The sequence below is a fragment of the Vanacampus margaritifer genome, chromosome 7 (genome assembly GCF_051991255.1).
Source record: "Vanacampus margaritifer isolate UIUO_Vmar chromosome 7, RoL_Vmar_1.0, whole genome shotgun sequence".
NCBI classification, from domain to species: Eukaryota; Metazoa; Chordata; class Actinopteri; order Syngnathiformes; family Syngnathidae; genus Vanacampus; species Vanacampus margaritifer.
Window position 1 is genome coordinate 11812081 of NC_135438.1, and position 17315 is coordinate 11829395.

The following is a 17315-nucleotide window of genomic DNA, read 5'->3' on the forward strand; positions in this document are numbered from 1 at the left end:
TTCAGTGTCAACTTGAAATTGCCGGTCTAACAGTTTTAGACTAATCAAAGTGGATAAAATATGGAGTATAAAGTGTGATACTGTGTTTAGCAGTGTTTATTTCTTCATTTGCACAAGTTTACATATTTTTCCCTGAGAATGCAACTTGAATGTGCATTTCCAGTGTTTGACATGCTTTCAAATTTTGCACACCTCAATGATTTTCAGTCTGGAAATGTGTCTTTTTGTCCGTTACAGGCTGATGAAATGCCTGACCTTCCTACACAGACTGTGACAGAAGAAAAGTACAAAGATGAAAATGGTCACATTGTTGTCAGAAAGGTACAGTGAGATTTTCTGTAAAGACTTGGCACATTGAAAATGACCAGAGATGGGCATTCTGTTTGTACTGACGGACTGTCCTTCAGTCCATCATTGATGGACGATTTTGTTGATGAATGACGAGAGAGAAAAAATGACGGACAAAGCACTGACAGAAGTGGATTATCATCTGTCGGTGTAATCGTCACTAACCGGGTCACATACCGACGACACCCGTTTTGTTGATGGAATGCCCACCACAGTCCGTCAGTCCTAGAATAGTTGTGACAAAGAAATGACGTAAGCGTGGTTAAAATAAAACGATGGACTGACGATGAGAGAAGGGTGCCCAGACTGTTGGTGAATGACTGACCAGCAAAACTTTGTAAAATGCCCAACTCTGAAAATATAGTATTTCATAGACATAGACAGTGCAAAATCTTTAGGCCAACACTAATGTTGTTTTGATGCCATCATGACAGCGGTTTGACACAGTAACATTTTTAGAGTAGTACAGATCTAGTTATTAGAATCACGCAAATACAACAAAACCTTTCTGAAAGAAACTTTGTAGAGGGTTAGTGCATGCACAGGCCATGGAAGAACCCATTAAATATTGGGGAGGACATAAAAGCCACAAATACTACTTACTTCAAAGTGAATGTTTGACCTTTCTCAGGTTACTCGAAAGATTATTCGCAAGTGTGTTTCCTCGGATGGTGTGGAACGGGAGGAGGTCTCAATAGAGGGATCCCCCCAGAGGTCCATAAGTGTTGGAGAGGGAGACGGATACTCAAAAGTGGTGAAACGCACTGTTCTAAAGAGCGAGGGAGACAATACAGAGGTATGTGTGTGTACTCTATTTGGGCTGTGAAATATGAGCTAAAATGCATTTCACTGTATAAGTTGAACCTCTGAAGTTTTAGATTTATAGTGGAAGTATTTCTGAATGGGTTATATATTAGTCCCTTAGAAAATGTAAATTTATTACAAATAAAAACAGATGTAACATAACTTTGAGAACATTTATTGTGCAGATCTTAAAAGTCGAAATTAAAACTCAGTGGTACAAACGAACACAAACAACATTGCAGATATAGATATTTTATATAGGCTACTAATATACGTTTGACCTAAAGGATTCTCCTTTTGGCTGACGTTTGTTCTATGCGGTAATATACTTATTAATTTCCGATTTCCCGACGTGGTGTCGTGTGTACCTACTGTGTAGCTGTAGCCTCATTTCCTCTGTAGATGCATAATTTACCTGCTGTTCATATGTGGTTGCAATTCTCTGTAATGTTTTTCAAACTTCTATTTGGAGTTTAATCTACCGCCTAAGCCGTTTTTCTGGTGTTTCCCTACTTAACATTTCACATACAGTAAATTTAGCAGTTAGCATAGCTTCTATCTTCTCCTGTTACCTCTTCTTGCTGGGTGTATCCAATGCAGCTACTCCTCATCCTCCTCTAGATTATTTGCCACAGTACATGTGAGGAATAGTGACTTTAAGTAGCCATGGTCACCTCGGACAGTGTCTAGCTAGCCAGCGCATCGTGTGGAGCAAGTTAGCTTAGCACTTAGCATTCTCTCAGTTGTTCCTGAGCAGTGAGGAAAGCAGGGAGGATGGATGACTGTTCGACGTGGACGCACTCTATTTTTTTAAACGATTTGGAGCTGGTTAAAAATAATAATAATAATAAAAGGTTCAGGCAAGTCAGACGTGCTTGAAGCCATACTGTATTCACACTGAGGCAGATACAATGTAATCAACAAGCACTGTAGCTATTGGTCGGTAGGTAGTGTTCAAATCGATACTATAAGCCAAATTCATACCGTATACTACACATCCCTACTCTGTGTACGGTAATAGAGGAATATCATTATAGTCATTTAATGGCCTTTTTATCTGAATCTACAACAAACAAACTTCTTTTTGTGAGTCTGTGATATCAAATATGTTGTTGCCTAGGTTACATTTGCTGAAAGTGAGGGATTCTCAGCATCACAAGCGACCGCTGAGGTGCGTAAAGTCAGTCTGGCCGAAAGAACCACTGTGGTAGAGGGTAAAAGAACAGTGACGCACAAGGGAGACTTGTCTTTGGCTTCTGACCTCCCCTCAGCCCAAGAGGACTTCAAACAGGTTTGTCCACACACACTCTTTTCACATTTGTATGAAACAAACGACATTTAAACAAATCATCATTTGAATTGTAGTCAGTGATTTGTTGCTTCCTTCAATGCCACCAGGCACTTGGTTACATTGGTGGTTTTACCAGAGCAGAGCTCCCCCATGTGGTTGAAAGTGAAACTGTCAAAGATGATGGAACTGTGGTCAGGAGGTGTGTGGGAGCGGGAGCGCATGGGTTTGATTTTATTGGATTCACATTTTCTTGCTTTCAGACTCGTTTGGTATAGTTTGTAGTGATTGCTGTGTTACAGCTTTATTACTAACAAGTGTGTCTTGGTCTGACGTGGCATGTAAAAGTAAACGTATATTTTTTTAAATGATAGCTTTATTTATTAAGAGGGGAAACAACGACCTTCACATCTCTGTGGAGATATGTTGGCTCATTCTTTCTTGCAGAATTGCTTTAATTCAGCAACACTGGAGTTTTCGAGCATTAACGTCCTTTTTAAGGTCATGTCAATAGAACTGAAGTCCGCACTTTGGCAAAGGTGTTTTGGATCGAAGTGCGCTTCGGCAACTGGCATGTTCTCCCTCTTTATGGGAAAGAGACAAATTCATGGTTCCATTAATCAAAGCAAGTGGTCCAAGTACTGAAGTAGTGAAGCAGCCCCAGACAGTTTGACTGTTGGTATGATGTTCTTTATCTGAAATGCTGTGTTACATTTACGCCAGATGTAATGAGAAACACATCTAACAAAACGTCAACTTTTGTCACATCCGTTAACAGAATATTTTCTCCAAAGTCTTGGGAATCATTCACATGTTTTGTTTTGTCTTTTTTTTAAACATTAGGCAAGGTAGCTTTATTCATATACTGTAATGCATTTCATACACAAGGTAATATAATTAAAAGCACAACATTTAAAAGGTTTTAAAAAACAGAACACCAGCTCTGTTTTTAGGAATAATTTTTGTTCCTGTTTTTTTTTTTTTGAAAAAAAAAAATAATTCCTGTATTTTTTTTTTTGAATATTTTTTTCCCTGCTTTTCTGAGTAATTTTTCCTCCTTTTTTCTGAATAATTTTTTTCAGCCTGTTTTTCGGAAGATTTTTTCGACAAAAATAAAAATTCAGTAAAACAGAAAAAAATATTCAGAAAAACAAAAAATGGAAAAAAATACTCAAAAAAACAAAAAATGAAAAAAAATACTCAAAAAATGGAAATAAAATACTCAAAAAAACAAAAAATGGAAAAAAAATACTCAAAAAACAAAGAAAAATGGGGAAAAAATACTCAAAAAATGGAAATAAAATACTCAAAAGAACAAAAAGTGGAAGAAAAAAATACTCAAAAAATGGAAGAAAAAAAATACTCCAAAAAACAAAGCTCCCCCAAAAAATTGGTCAGAAAAACAGGAGTTGTTTTTTTTTTCAAGTGAATGCAATACGCTTCCGTATTAACCTAAACCATTCAGTGATTTATAAATCAGCTTTGCATGGTATCTAAGGCTTGCCACTGTATCTTATGCTAACCAGGCGTTTTCTTTCTTCATGGCAGAATTCACCCTCAATTACTTGTGTAATGCCTTTTCTTTTTTTTCCCTAACATGTTGATCCGTGTTTTTGGTCTTTCCCGTGTACAGGGCCCACATGCGTAAAGGTGAGACCCTGAGACGGACGGTGGTGCAGGGAGGTGGGCAGCGCAAACAGGTCCTTCTCGAACAAGTGGACGGCCCCACACCAGGTTCCAAACCACACAAACTCCAGCAGCATCTGCACCAGCTGTTTCACCACTACTATGAAGAACACCAGGAGGACCATGACGATAATAATAAGGAAGAGGAAGAGAAAGAGTAGAAGAATGTGTAACACACTCCCTTGCTACACTAATGATCCTATGCATTTGCCACATGCAATCCCAGCGTGCACCTCAAAGCTACCACAGTCTTCCCATTTAAGCCCTAAAATTTAATTTTCAGTTTACTTCCTTTGATGGTGTTACATATTCATTCATTTCTTGTTCTGACGTTGACGGGTTTGTTTGTTTTTATTTTGCCTTTTTTTTTTTGTGGTGACCAAAGAATACCTTCCCTGATCAATTTTAGGTATTGTGTCAACATAGTCTACATTTTTTTTGTCTTTGTTATGTGGTAGAGCAAAAAAAAAAAAAACTACAGGAAAAATGCTAATCGGTTCTAGCCCACACTGAACACTTGACCTAAAAAAAAAAATAGAGTGGGTGCTTGAACTGAAAAAAACAAAACAATTCTTCACGCTACACTGCCTCTCACCGCCACACTTAGTGAGATCATCTCGGCTAAGAAAAGTCACCGTACTAGATGAAACATGAGTGTATTTATTTAACTATTACTACTGCTGCTGCTGCTGTTGTGTTTTTGTGTAGGCAATGTGTAATGTGTCTTTCGGGCATTCTGATAGTATCTAACCTAATCTAGATAATACTGACATCTGTTAGCCTAGGAATGATTAATCAATCATGTGAAGTAGGACAGGCATGACTAATCAACATCTGTCATTCCGATCCTGGCTTTGTAATTTTTGTCGATTTACCCCCCGTGTCGCTCCGGTCTAATCTTTTGGGTATGTTTTATTCAAAGCAGACTTTTGTTGGCACTGCGTCCTAAATTATTGATCACGGCTCTTCGGGTATGAATGCTGAGTGTGTGAGGAAGTTTCAGTATGTATTGTTTGTCAACTATGGTGTCTGATTGATTTGAGATTATTTCAAATCAAGCACATTTTATGTCTTATTTTGGAGGGTTATTTTGTGTACTAGATAACATCAATTCTCAGAAAAGGGGGTTAAATTAGCCTTTGACGTGACAGTGATTGGATTCCCACCGCATCCCTAAATTCGAAAGTGTAAAGTTTCAAGTCTTTTTTTTTCTTTCTTTTTTTGCCAGCAACAAGCTAATTATTGGAAAAGAATGGCACATGTTGCTGTTTGTAAAGTGATGGTGGTTGTGATGTATTTATTTATTTATTTATTTATTATAAACCATTCTTAATTTGTGTGTGATTGTGAGTGAAAGTTCATTTTCGAGTGACTAAAAGAGGATGCACTAGATTATGTAAGCAAAATATAGAAAGAGATTTATTTTACACAACCTGTATTTGCACTCCTGAATGCCAGGATGGAACGCATCCATGCTTTTAGTGTAGCCGCTGTGTGAAAGTCTAGCAGAATTTAATTTAATTTTTTTGTCTAATTCGTTGGAAGGACAAATGGAGAGCAGAGCTTTGTTATTCCCGCTCAGAGAATCGCTACTGTATGTAACTTCCAAACATTATTTCACTATCACTTCACTATTTACTTTTTGAGAGAGGAAGGGAAAAAAGATCACTGTGACAGGTACTTTTATTTTGAAAAATCAGCACCCCCTTTTTCTGTGATGCAGACAGTTATATACTCATATGATGCATATGTATAAACATGTATAAGGGCATGTATTGCTGTTCAAAACTCAAAAAAAGATAAAAACAAAATGGCTGCAGTGTGTTTATGGCTGATAGAGAATAAAAGTCTACAAAGTAAGCATCTTTTGGTGCTTGTCTTTTCTGTTTTCCCAAAATGGCTGGTCCAATACATTTTTATCAATCAGACGCCTACTAATTGTTATGCACCTCCTTCACAGTAGCTGGCGCTATTTACCACAAAATGTTGAAATCCACCTCAAAAAGAGTCTGGAGAAGAGTCCAATCAAGATGACATGTTTTTGGCAATGTCATGTTGGTTTCCCCGGTAGACGTGAGTGACTGGAAGAAGAAAAAATATTAAACCGAGTGCTGTGCCATCAAAAAAAACGAGAGAGAAAGATTAATTTAACTATAAATAAATATTTGTGCATATACAAATCATTATAAACATAAAGTGTCATCTTTTGGCATCATAGTAAAGCTCTGGTCTCAAAAAGAAGTGATTAACTGAATTTTAAATAAAGTTTTCAAGTGATTGTTGACGGGTCAAACCATTCTGTTATGGGCGATATGCTGGGTTTTTAGGACACTGAAATTGAATGGCCTACTGAATATAAAATGCATTTTATGAATTTATATGTTTTAGAAATATTTACATATACCTTTAAAAATATTTAAAAATCCCACTTACCCCCATTTGAGAACCACTGATACTGTAAGTAACGTTATTTGTTAAGATAATATTAACCAAAATGCATTCACGATCACACTGTTGAGCTCATTTATTTACTTCTTAAACATTATAAGCCATACACACCAGTTAAGGAGCTGTGCATTGAGTTGACATCGTACGCTTCTTCAAAAGGAAGGTTTTCTGTATTTTGCCATTTCAAAAAACCCAAAAAAAGCGACAAATCAATTGAGAAGATGATAAGGACATATAAGGTGTTGTTGTCCCGCTCGTAATGCTCTTGTCTGGCCACGCCGTTGTCTTTCATGCAAGTTTAGCAAAGTTGACAATTCATCTTTAGATGCCAGCTCCGTCTTCTTCGTAAGTAAAACACTGGAGAGAAAAAATGACAACCGAAAAGCCTATACGTAAAGTCATACAATACACAAGTACAAACATTATGAAAAATGAGCTTACTTCCTAAACATGTTTATACAAAAAAAATGTAAGAGGTGCTTTTTTCTTCTTTTTCTTTCTCCCCCCTCCCCCCCTTGATACGCAGCTTTGAACGTTGAACTTTATTATGTTCTTGTTTTTACAACAGTTCCATGATACTGGAGGACAGTAGAAACATTTTGGGACAGGACTGGTGCACAACATTAACAAACAAGTCAGTGAGTCACAACTCAAACAGAAGATATTATAGTTTCATATGATCTTACTGGTAATTTCCCCCCCATGCACTACACAATAGTCTTGGATGTTCATATATTACATATATGCTACATTCTCATATTTCTTATATCACTGATATAAAGGCAAACATATTCCAATGCAAAGTGTAAGCTCTGCTTTCTTTACATTTAAATTAGTATTATATGTTGAAGTCAGACAATTCCAAAAAGTGTGATTTATAGCTCATAGCAAACATAAATATCGTTTGTAAATTGGATTTGACATAAATTCTTAAGTCCTCTGATAGCAAGAATAGCAATTTCAACAATTGTTTTTTGTTTTCTTCAACGATCACAATGTTTATATACATCACCAGAACTAAAGCAAGCTCAATTTGAACATTCGGATCTTCCAATTGTTTTTCATTTTGTGTTACACGCACAGAAATTACACATAAAAATTCACAATTACTTTCCAGGAGAGGTTACAGCAGTTGATTTCTAATTGATATATTTCAAATGCATACCAAAACATCTTAAAAAAAAAAAAAAAGTTGCTCATATGCTCAATTCATAACGTCCTAATACTGTGTGCGGCCACCTGCAGGTGGACATAAGAATGAAGTCCATTGATTAAATGCCATAACTGTCAAATGTATGAATGCTTGTGTCCTGTGCCACGTCTTTCGAGGGTCAAAGGTTGCAGAGCAGTCGTCAACTGGTTGGCTTAACTGCCCCGCTCGCGCGTTTGCTGATGGGATGGGATGGGATGTTCTTCTCTCCTTTTTAGCCACGTGATATTCCATTAACTGCAAATCACACAGAGCCACAGCATCAAGTGGTGCCGATACACAACATAGAAATACAGGAAGTAGGCCTACTTTTGTTGTTTGCAGGAATGTGCAAACAGTTTGAGTTTGATTGGAAATCTGGACCAAGTGTAATATCATCCCTGAGGAGCAAATATTTGGAATTTGTCAACAATCTTCTGAAAAATACACCTCGAAAGTGGGCCTCAAATGTGATGATGAGCATAGAAACGGGAAAAAGATGAGGACCGCACACGTGCATGTTTATGAAGAAACTCGCATCCTCCCAATGCATATTTATCACCTTTCTCATCAAAGAGATCGGTGTGTATGCCTCCAAAAAAACAAACAAAAAAAACCTCTAATTTCATACAGTCATTTATCAGCAGTTGTATTAATTTATTTAAATTTCACAGAGTAAATAAAGCAAATAAAAAAACACATTTTAAATGAATAAGTCATTGATTATTTATTTTTGTTATCTTTTATATATTATTTTGTATTCACGTATTTAATTATATTATTAAATACTACAATTAATAAAACAAAACCCCCAAAAATCTTAGAGAAGTTTTAATATATCAAAGAGATGGGCCTTTTCCCACTAGACCGATTATCGGCCGATATTTGGCATTTTGACAAATATCGACACTGGCCTTTTTACTAATCTGAAGGCCGATAACGCTGGTATCTCACTGAGCGGGGAATACTTGCGAACGTAGCGAAATTTAGGTTAAAATGTTCACAGACAGTTTTTACTTTTCACAAAACCATTTCGAACATATTCTGAACCATTTTTACTGTCTGCAAAGATCTTTTGAGACGAAAACACAAAATTCACTCAATGAGAGACAGGAAACTTTTTATTTATGGATGTATTTAAATTTCCACTTTATAAAAAAAAAATTAAAAAGTGATGCTGGGAACATCCCAAATAAACATAATAAAATTAAGAAATTTGGGAAAACTTTATCTCCAATAGAAATTTACTTGCTTAGTTTTTGATTTAGCATAACACATTGATAACTCTGGAAGCTCCCTGCAATTTTTGTTAGAAATTTTAAACAAAGCTTTCAATTCTTTGTATGTTTAAGATTAAAAGAAAAAGTACATTTTTAAAATTTTGACAATAACATTTTCTCTTTTACTGAAAATGAATATCAGCTGGAAATATCGGTTATCGGTCTGTTTCAAACAGTTCCAAGGACTACAGCCATTGCTTGAAAATGGCAAATCTCGCCACAGCCTAGCTTTCAAGTCATTGTTAGAGAAACTCGTCGAGGCTGTATTATGCACAGTAAATTTGCCAAATTGGCAAAATTCAGAACAACTTGCTCACAGACACATTTGAGGGACTACGCAGTTAACAAAGATTTACTTACCCTTACAATTGTTCGGCACAATTAAAACCGTTCGGCACAATGTGTATTATGATTTATTGGACACACACACTCGATATCCACGGTCACGTCTTTTTACGACAGAGACAGCAATAATGTTGAATGAAGGGTTGAGTAGATACGTAAGCCTTAAATGAGGCATAAGAACATTATTAGCTACCCATCATTTAGTAATCATTTCCACAGATGTAATAATAAATGAAATATGGATGAAATTTCCATTTTTTTATTTAAATGTTTATGTAATTTGTAATGTGTACGCCTGGAAAGAATGGTATGTTACCTAAAGGTAATAATATATATTTTTAAATCTTACATTTAAGTTCTTGTACTGGACAGCGTCCATAGAGCATCATGGCTAAAACGCCCAAAAACTTTATATCATGACTCTAAAGTGCCACTAGAGGGCAGCATAAACAACATTTTCCACAGCTGTTTTGGGCGCTGTCTGTGTTGGTTGGTGTTTCTTACTGGGAGGGGATGCTGGGGGAGCCGGAGCGGTGGAAGTGGATGTTCTGCCACTTGCCGTCGCGGCGGTGCCACACGCGGGTCTCCTCCGACTGCATGGTGCGAGGCATGCCGCCGCCGTCCATGTACTGGGTCAGCCGAATGTAGGCGATGCACGCCGCGTTCTCGCCGATCAGGTGAACATGCGGGTTCAAGAGGATGGTGTGCACGGGCTTGTTCCCTTTAGACAGGGCTGAAAAATCAAACAGTGTGAAAAATGGCATTAACACCCCTTTTTTTTTTCTTGACGAGAACTGACTCCCATTTAATGCAAGAAACAGCAGCAGCAAGTCATCTTTCAAAAAGTTTTTAAAATACACATTACAGATGAACTAATTTATTCCTTACAATTGGGGAATCAATGTAAACTGCATGTATTAATGTATGCATCTGCAATTTCTATTTTATTTTTTGTTTGTCTGTTTCTACTTACTTTATCTGTTTAATACTGTTATTGTTTCGTGTTTTTATTTTTACTGCATAGAGTAATTTTAAACTCTGTATGTTTTTATAGAATTTTTTGAGGACCGCAGGAAGACTAGCGACCACTTTGTGGAAGCGAATGAGGATCCTGATAACGAATAAATAAGAATAAATAAGCACGTGAATATTTTTTGCTCACTTTATCTTTAAGACAAATATATATTTTCTGCAGATATCATCAAATCTAATTTAATGCTTTTAAATTAGATTTTACTTTAACATTACATACATTTATGCATATACTTATATATTAGGGCTGTCAGCCGATTAAAAAAATTTAATCGTAAATAATCGTATGATTTTCAGTTAACTCATGATTAATCGTAAATTAATCACACGTTATATCTGTTCTAAAAGTACAATAAAAAGTTTTACATACTCTTTTTAATTCAAATAAAAGTGGACACATATGGTTAACAAATACAAATAATAATAATAAAAATAATAATAAGTCTTTCATAGTTAGAGTCAACAGTTAGGGTTAAAAGGAGTGTGATACATTGAGTCATAGATTTGTGTTGAGGTAATAATCTGCCACTAGGTGGCATTAGTGCTTTATGTTGGACATCAGTGACAAGAACTCCACATTTTTCTTTTCAAATTCAGAGAAATCGGTATTTGAAACATGAAGCTAGTCCCCAGTTTTCACAAATACAGTACATATATTTTTATCACATTTATTAGTGCTAAATTGTACAAACAGTGCATGTAAAATTGTATACAATTTGTAATGCCTCTCGTATTTAAAGCTTCTATAAGGCATTTAAGGCTTAAGTTTTTGCTAAATCCATTTAATGACTTTTAATATGTTTTAATGATCCGCAAAAATCCTGTCAAAAGAAAACATCCCTGGCATTGAAACAAATAAGGACATTTCTAAGTGACCACCAAACTTTTGAACAGAATATTTAAGGTGTTAAATCAAAATTGTCTGAGGGAACCTAGATTATTTTTACACCTGTGTATGTAAACAGATGATGCAATAACTAAAGTAAAAAACAACAACAACAATTTTTTTTAACAAAATAAAATGAAGAAGAAAATGCGTTTAAAAAAAAAGAAAGAAAATTTATAAAACTAAATAATAATAACTACTATTATAGCAAAAATGTCCTATATTTTCGTGTGTGATCAACCTTCCGGTGGGCTTTTTTCTTATCGTACAAAAAAAGCCATTTAGAAAAAAATTATCATAGAAGGGTTGGAGCAGTTGGCAACACTGACTCCTCTTTTGTAAACTTTCCCACATGTTCAAAGACATTTTAGTGTAAACAGTGCACATTAGCGGGGGCACACTTTAAACAACAGAAACGGCTTAACATTTTTGTCCTGACAAATAAAAGCAAATGAATCGAGAAATAGCTTAATTGGCAAGCCCAATCTGAAATGCAGCTACGACTATTGATAAACCAAGAATCGGTTGGTCCTTACAACTTGATGTTGAAAAATGTGGAACTCTATACGGTACCATGTTGATGTTGGCTTGCCAAGCCATTGAGGTTTCTGGGACATAACCAGTTTATCAGAACTATTTTTACCTCGGCTGCAGACATTTCACCATTTATAGCAACAGTCGTTATTCTTGAGAGATTTTATTCCCAAGATGTGAGCATACCTGCAGGAGCAGTGAACTGATTAGAATGAAGAGTGACAAGGCCAACAATATGGTTAGGTTGCAGACCATTAGCATGTAGCTTACAGTATGCATTTATTGTATCTAATTATTTATTTTTTTACTATACTCCCATCATTGCATTTAAAATACATTGACCCATGACATTTTACTTTTCAAATTTCAGGGTACTACCTCATTCCAAAACATGCACGGTAGGTTTACTAAAGACTAAATTGCCCATAGATGGAAATGTGAGTTTGGACGGTTGTTTGTCTCTACAAGTTTGTCATTAACAAGGACATATGATACACTTCATACTGTCGTGGAGGGTTTGGCCAAAAAGCATCTGTTTTGGATGTTGGGCCAGCTATTTGGCGCTATTGACCAACACCTGACTGCAACATATTTCACCTTTCAGACTTTAATGGAATGTTTCATTTATATGGTGTGCAAAACGCACTTTCAGATCGAGGCAGCAGCTTGCATTGCTAAGAGGTCATCATCGTTTATAGGGATGTGCCAAAAAATCGATTCTCATAAGAATCACGATTCTCATTTAGTACGATTTAGAATCGATTTGAAATGTCCCAAGATCGATTTTATTTAAATTATTTTATACTGTCGTGCCTTTGTTTGTGTGTGCCTTTATTGGGAGCGCTGTTCATGTTGTACCCGATTTGGCCACTTAGGGGCAGTGTGGTTCCACGCGGTCTGATACACTGTTAAGTTGTAGCCACATTAGAGAATAGAAGGAAAAAATCCTGATCAAGTTATTCCAATAAAAGTTGTTTTTTTGCGGCATGGAGCTGTTCTTTTGAGTGATAAAAGTGCCGCGAGTAAAGCACTAATTAGCATTAGCGAGTCAGACTGGAGTAGATTATTATGATTCCTTGAACATCTATAAATTGAAGCAAAAATCATTGTCAATCAAATCATTTTGAATCAAAAATCGTTCTCAACGCATTCACTGCCATTGACGGCTATACACGTCAAAAATTCATTTTAACTATTTCTATTAGTTTCTCCTCTTTTTCACTTTTGTTAACAAGAGTATGAAAACCTAGAATTTTTTATTGTACATTTAGAACAGTTATAAAATTTGTGATTAATCCTGAGTTAACTATTAAAGTCATGCGATTAATTACAATTAAAAATTTTAATCGTCTGACACCCCTATTTTTTTATCTTTTCTTCTTTTTTTATTAGGGGCATCAGGCGATTACAATTTTTAATTGTATGTAATCACATGACTTCACTAGTTAACTCACAATTAATTTTTATATCATATCTGTTCTAAATGTACAGTAAAAAAATGTTCTAGGTTTTCATACTCTTGTTAACAAAAGTGGAAAAAATGTTAAACTAATAAATAGTTCAAATGAAATTTTGACGTCTATAGCCGTCAATGGCATTAAATGAGTTAATGGAAAATCGATTCTGAATTGAATCGCACACCATAAAATCAGAATCGAATCGTGAGACATTCAAAGATTCCCACCCCTCATCGTTTATATCCGTGAACTCACCGTTCTCAAAGTAAAAGCGGTGGAAGTCGTGTCCTTCAACCAGATTTCCCAGCGCCTCGGGCTCAAATGAAGTCAGACCAGGATCACAAATCTTCCTGCGACGGAAAAGACAGAAGAATGAGCAAAGGACTGTCACGTTCAACAGATCGTGATCCTGCGACGCTCGACTCACGCGTAGGCCTCAAAGTCTCCATTGTTGATAGACTCGATCAACTGCTCGGTGACTTTGATAATTTCCTGCTTGCGAGCTGCAACAGAAGATCACAAGACAACCATGACTGCACTCAACTGATGTGAAATGACTTGAGAGCAGGCAAATGTAGGTCTGAGTGGATCTGATGTTAACTCTGCCTCAGATGATGGTCTACTCTAAAAGTTATTAGAAATGGAAGGCACTTACATAAATCATTTCCAAAAAAAACATGTGTTGTTGTTCCTTATCAAAGCAGAACGCCTCCCATGACTAATAGTGAAAGAAGGTTTCCGGAATTGATGATGGCACAATTCCTTTCACCCAACGAAATGAACAAAAACAAAACCAGGGTTACTCCCAGAAAACTTGCTAAGCCTGGCCCGCCAAGACTATAAAGCACTGGGGGAAACCCTGTTTACTATTTGACTCAATAATGTGTTGAATTACCTTTAGTGTTATTGGTGCAGGCTGGAGGATATTAAAAACATGACTTATTTCGTGCAGCAAAAAAACATTTGTTATATACTGTATATATTATATATATACGGTACTTTGATGAGCACAGTACATACAGTATAACAGCTAATGTTATGGTAAGAAGGGAAATAGGGCGTGCCAGAAAGCATATGCAATTTTTCTTTACTCACAATACAAAAGAATGATTATAAGAAGCAATGAAAGTCATCTAAATCAATTTGGGGGGCGGGGGGGGGGGGGGGGCAATCAACGTGGAAGATGGAGACGTCGACATATAATCACACGGTATATTATGATCATCTAATCTGATTTTCAACATGATGTGATTTTAAAGGCACTTTTCTTTTTACTGTTTTTCTTTCCAGTAGAAGGCTGGCTGACACAAGAGGAACCAGGTGGCGCGTCCTCCCTCCCCAGCACATCACAACAGAGGGACTTACTTTGAAATGAGGAGGTGGGAGTCTGCCTTGACTCAGACATCTGTGAGGAACGGCTCTTTGAGCTCAAGATACCGCTCACTAAGCTGCCCAGACGAAGGGCTGCAAGAAGTTGCATAGGGGGGAGAGTGCGTGTGCGTGTTTATGCGAGGAAAACGTAGATAAGGATTATGTAGAGGGGGGGAAAAAAATTATATTCTTGACAAAATATAAGGACAGACAAAAAGTGGCCAAGTAGAAACTTGTATGCAAAACTGTTATTGCATAAGTTATTGCATCTGTGATGCACATAAACCATCAACGAAAAGAATGAAAGGAGTGGCATGACACTCTGAGGAAGGGAAAGTCTGCAGTTTGCTGTCAAGTGGAAACAAGGTGCAGTGCACTGTCATTGTGTTGGTTGGGAAAAAGGAAATAAAGGAAAGCACACAGTGGAAAGATCCACTGTCAACCACTCACAACTTGTCCTACCTTTAACGTCTTCATCTTCTATGGTGGTGTTGGCACTCTCGATAGACTCCTTAACAATAAAATACAATAAATAAATAAAAACATTAACAATAAAAGTGTCTAATATATGAGAATAAAGTTGAAGCAATGTCATTTTGTGAGAGTAAAAATTATTATTCTGTTTACTTGACGAGCCATATTTTGTTAGCATTTTAGCATAAACACCTAGTTAGTTACTGTCACGATATACTGTTAAGTAAACGTGCTTCTTAATGGGAATTTAGTGCCATCTAGTGGTGAGCTAATATAATGAAACGTGCACTACGGTGTATCAGGCAGACCACACTTCCGAGCTTATGGTCAAATACTACCATTTAAAGTGTGCGAGCGAGCACGCACGAGCTGGTGGGAGAAGCAAGCAAGAATGACTATTGACTAGCAAGACAAAAAAAAGTGACTAGCAAGAACTCGTTGCAGTGGCTAACAGGAGCGGCTAGCAAGAACTAGCTGTAGTGGCTAACAAGAGCGGCTAGTGGGAGAAGCTAGCAAAAGGGGGGCTGCGAGAAAATGACGGCCAATCGGGCGGGGGGGGGGGGGGTAGCACTCGCTAATGCTAAATGCTATCTTGGTTGACAGTTCAACAGCGCTAAACAAGTCAATGAAAGAAAACTCCGCTTGCGTTGTCTTAAAGGCTAGTGGTGACAGCAGTTAATAGGAGGACTACATTTCCCATGATTCTTAGATGCAAAAGCAGGAAGTAGTTCTCGTGCTGGATTGGTCAATGTCTATTGCTTGCTACTAATTACATGTGGATGTGCTTTTTTTGTGCATGCTATTGAAATGAATTTTTTTTTTTTTTTTTAAATGAATGAATAATTAGAGTCTTATAGTCATCCAGATCATGGTATTCTGCAAAGCTTGATAAAAATATATATTTTCTTTTTATATAAAGATAAAGATGAAATGTCTGAAACATTACCTTGTTTCCATCCACAGGATTGTGGATCACAGTCGTCTGTGGTTCCTAAAAAGAGTATGTGAGACCACGTGTGACTTATCACCACCTTCATCATCATCATCATCATCACACCACAGAATGTCTTTGTAGCCTATCAAAACAAATGAACCCAGCATTCATTGTAATAAAAGATGTGTTTAGATTTGGTTTTGTGTGCCTAATATCTTAATTGTTCCCATGGTTACTGTATTATACTATATCATAGTAGTAGTAGTAGTAAGGTTAAACTAAAGTCAGTCTTCTGTCTATCTATTCTATCCATCTATCTAATCAAATGGCTTTTGTAGAATCCCTCCCACTGGCCAACTCTGACCTTCTAATCACTCACCCAGATTACACTAGATTATAACATCATTATGTGTGTGTGTGCGTGCATGTGTATTTGTACACAGACGAGAACATAGACCAAGAAAGTGATATCCCCATGTTCATGCGTAATCATCTACACAGCAAATCGGAGCACAGAGTCATTTGACGTCATGCAGAGTGACGGTCATGTGACCCGATATGCTCGACCAATCACAGCATAGACAGAAGCAAACCATTAGGGAATGCACACTGAGCCAAGGAGGCGATATATCTTCACACGCCAATCTCACATAGACACGCATACGCAGCAGCAATCACAAAACATGCCTTCTTCCCATGAATCGCATGCAGACGGATGAAGTTGGTATTGACATGCATACGGAGGGGAGGGACGGGAGAGGCATTCTCTTTGAGAAAAGTGCTTTTGAGGTAGAGGCTGCCCCTTACTACAAATTCTTTCAAATACTATGTTGCATTCTGATAAATACTAAATTTGTGGAATATGAGTCACGCGGCAAAATCCAGCTGTTTTTATCCATCTCAGGGGGCGGCCATTTTGCCACTTGCTGTCGACTGAAGATGACATCACAGTTGCTCGGCTCTCAGGCAATGACCAATCACAGCTCACCTGTTTTCTGACGCTGAGCTGTGATTGGTTGATACTTGAGACCTGAGCAACTGTGATGTCATTATCACTCGACAGCAACTGGCAAAATGGCCGCCTTCTGATTTTGATAAAACTGCTGGATTTTGCTGCTTAACTCATATTCCACAAATGTAATATTAACCATAATACCGTATTTAGACTAGTGGGGCTGCATAGAACATATTGTCAAGAAATTTTGGGGGGGGTCACTTTCGCTTTAAAAATCACACCAA

The 17315-nt window shown here is 37.0% G+C and overlaps 2 protein-coding genes across 17 annotated transcripts in view; one reads left to right on the forward strand and one right to left on the reverse strand.

The window, feature by feature from the left end:
• ank2a (ankyrin 2a, neuronal) overlaps nucleotides 1-4242 on the forward strand; it is a 79510-nt gene extending 75268 nt beyond the window's left edge. For both annotated transcript variants that reach the window (XM_077570184.1, XM_077570185.1), the window contains 4 exons: nucleotides 238-321; nucleotides 980-1144; nucleotides 2273-2443; nucleotides 4074-4242. In XM_077570184.1, coding sequence (XP_077426310.1) covers nucleotides 238-321; nucleotides 980-1144; nucleotides 2273-2443; nucleotides 4074-4088 — 435 coding nt within the window. In that variant the 3' untranslated portion in view covers nucleotides 4089-4242. The remainder of the gene's footprint in view (nucleotides 1-237; nucleotides 322-979; nucleotides 1145-2272; nucleotides 2444-4073) is intronic.
• Nucleotides 4243-6635: 2393 nt separating this feature from the next.
• camk2d2 (calcium/calmodulin-dependent protein kinase (CaM kinase) II delta 2) overlaps nucleotides 6636-17315 on the reverse strand; it is a 51899-nt gene continuing 41219 nt past the window's right edge. For 4 of the 15 annotated variants that reach the window (XM_077570189.1, XM_077570187.1, XM_077570188.1 and 1 more), the window contains 9 exons: nucleotides 16089-16133; nucleotides 15131-15179; nucleotides 14663-14761; nucleotides 14193-14213; nucleotides 13725-13800; nucleotides 13553-13647; nucleotides 9893-10121; nucleotides 8094-8164; nucleotides 6636-8021 (listed from right to left, as the gene is read on the reverse strand). In XM_077570189.1, the coding sequence (XP_077426315.1) occupies nucleotides 7999-8021; nucleotides 8094-8164; nucleotides 9893-10121; nucleotides 13553-13647; nucleotides 13725-13800; nucleotides 14193-14213; nucleotides 14663-14761; nucleotides 15131-15179; nucleotides 16089-16133 (708 nt within the window). In that variant the 3' untranslated portion in view covers nucleotides 6636-7998. Of the gene's footprint in view, nucleotides 8022-8093; nucleotides 8165-9888; nucleotides 10122-13552; nucleotides 13648-13724; nucleotides 13801-14192; nucleotides 14214-14662; nucleotides 14762-15130; nucleotides 15180-16088; nucleotides 16134-17315 lie in introns of those variants that run through there. The other 11 variants (XM_077570199.1, XM_077570195.1, XM_077570198.1 and 8 more) reach the window with 5 other exon arrangements.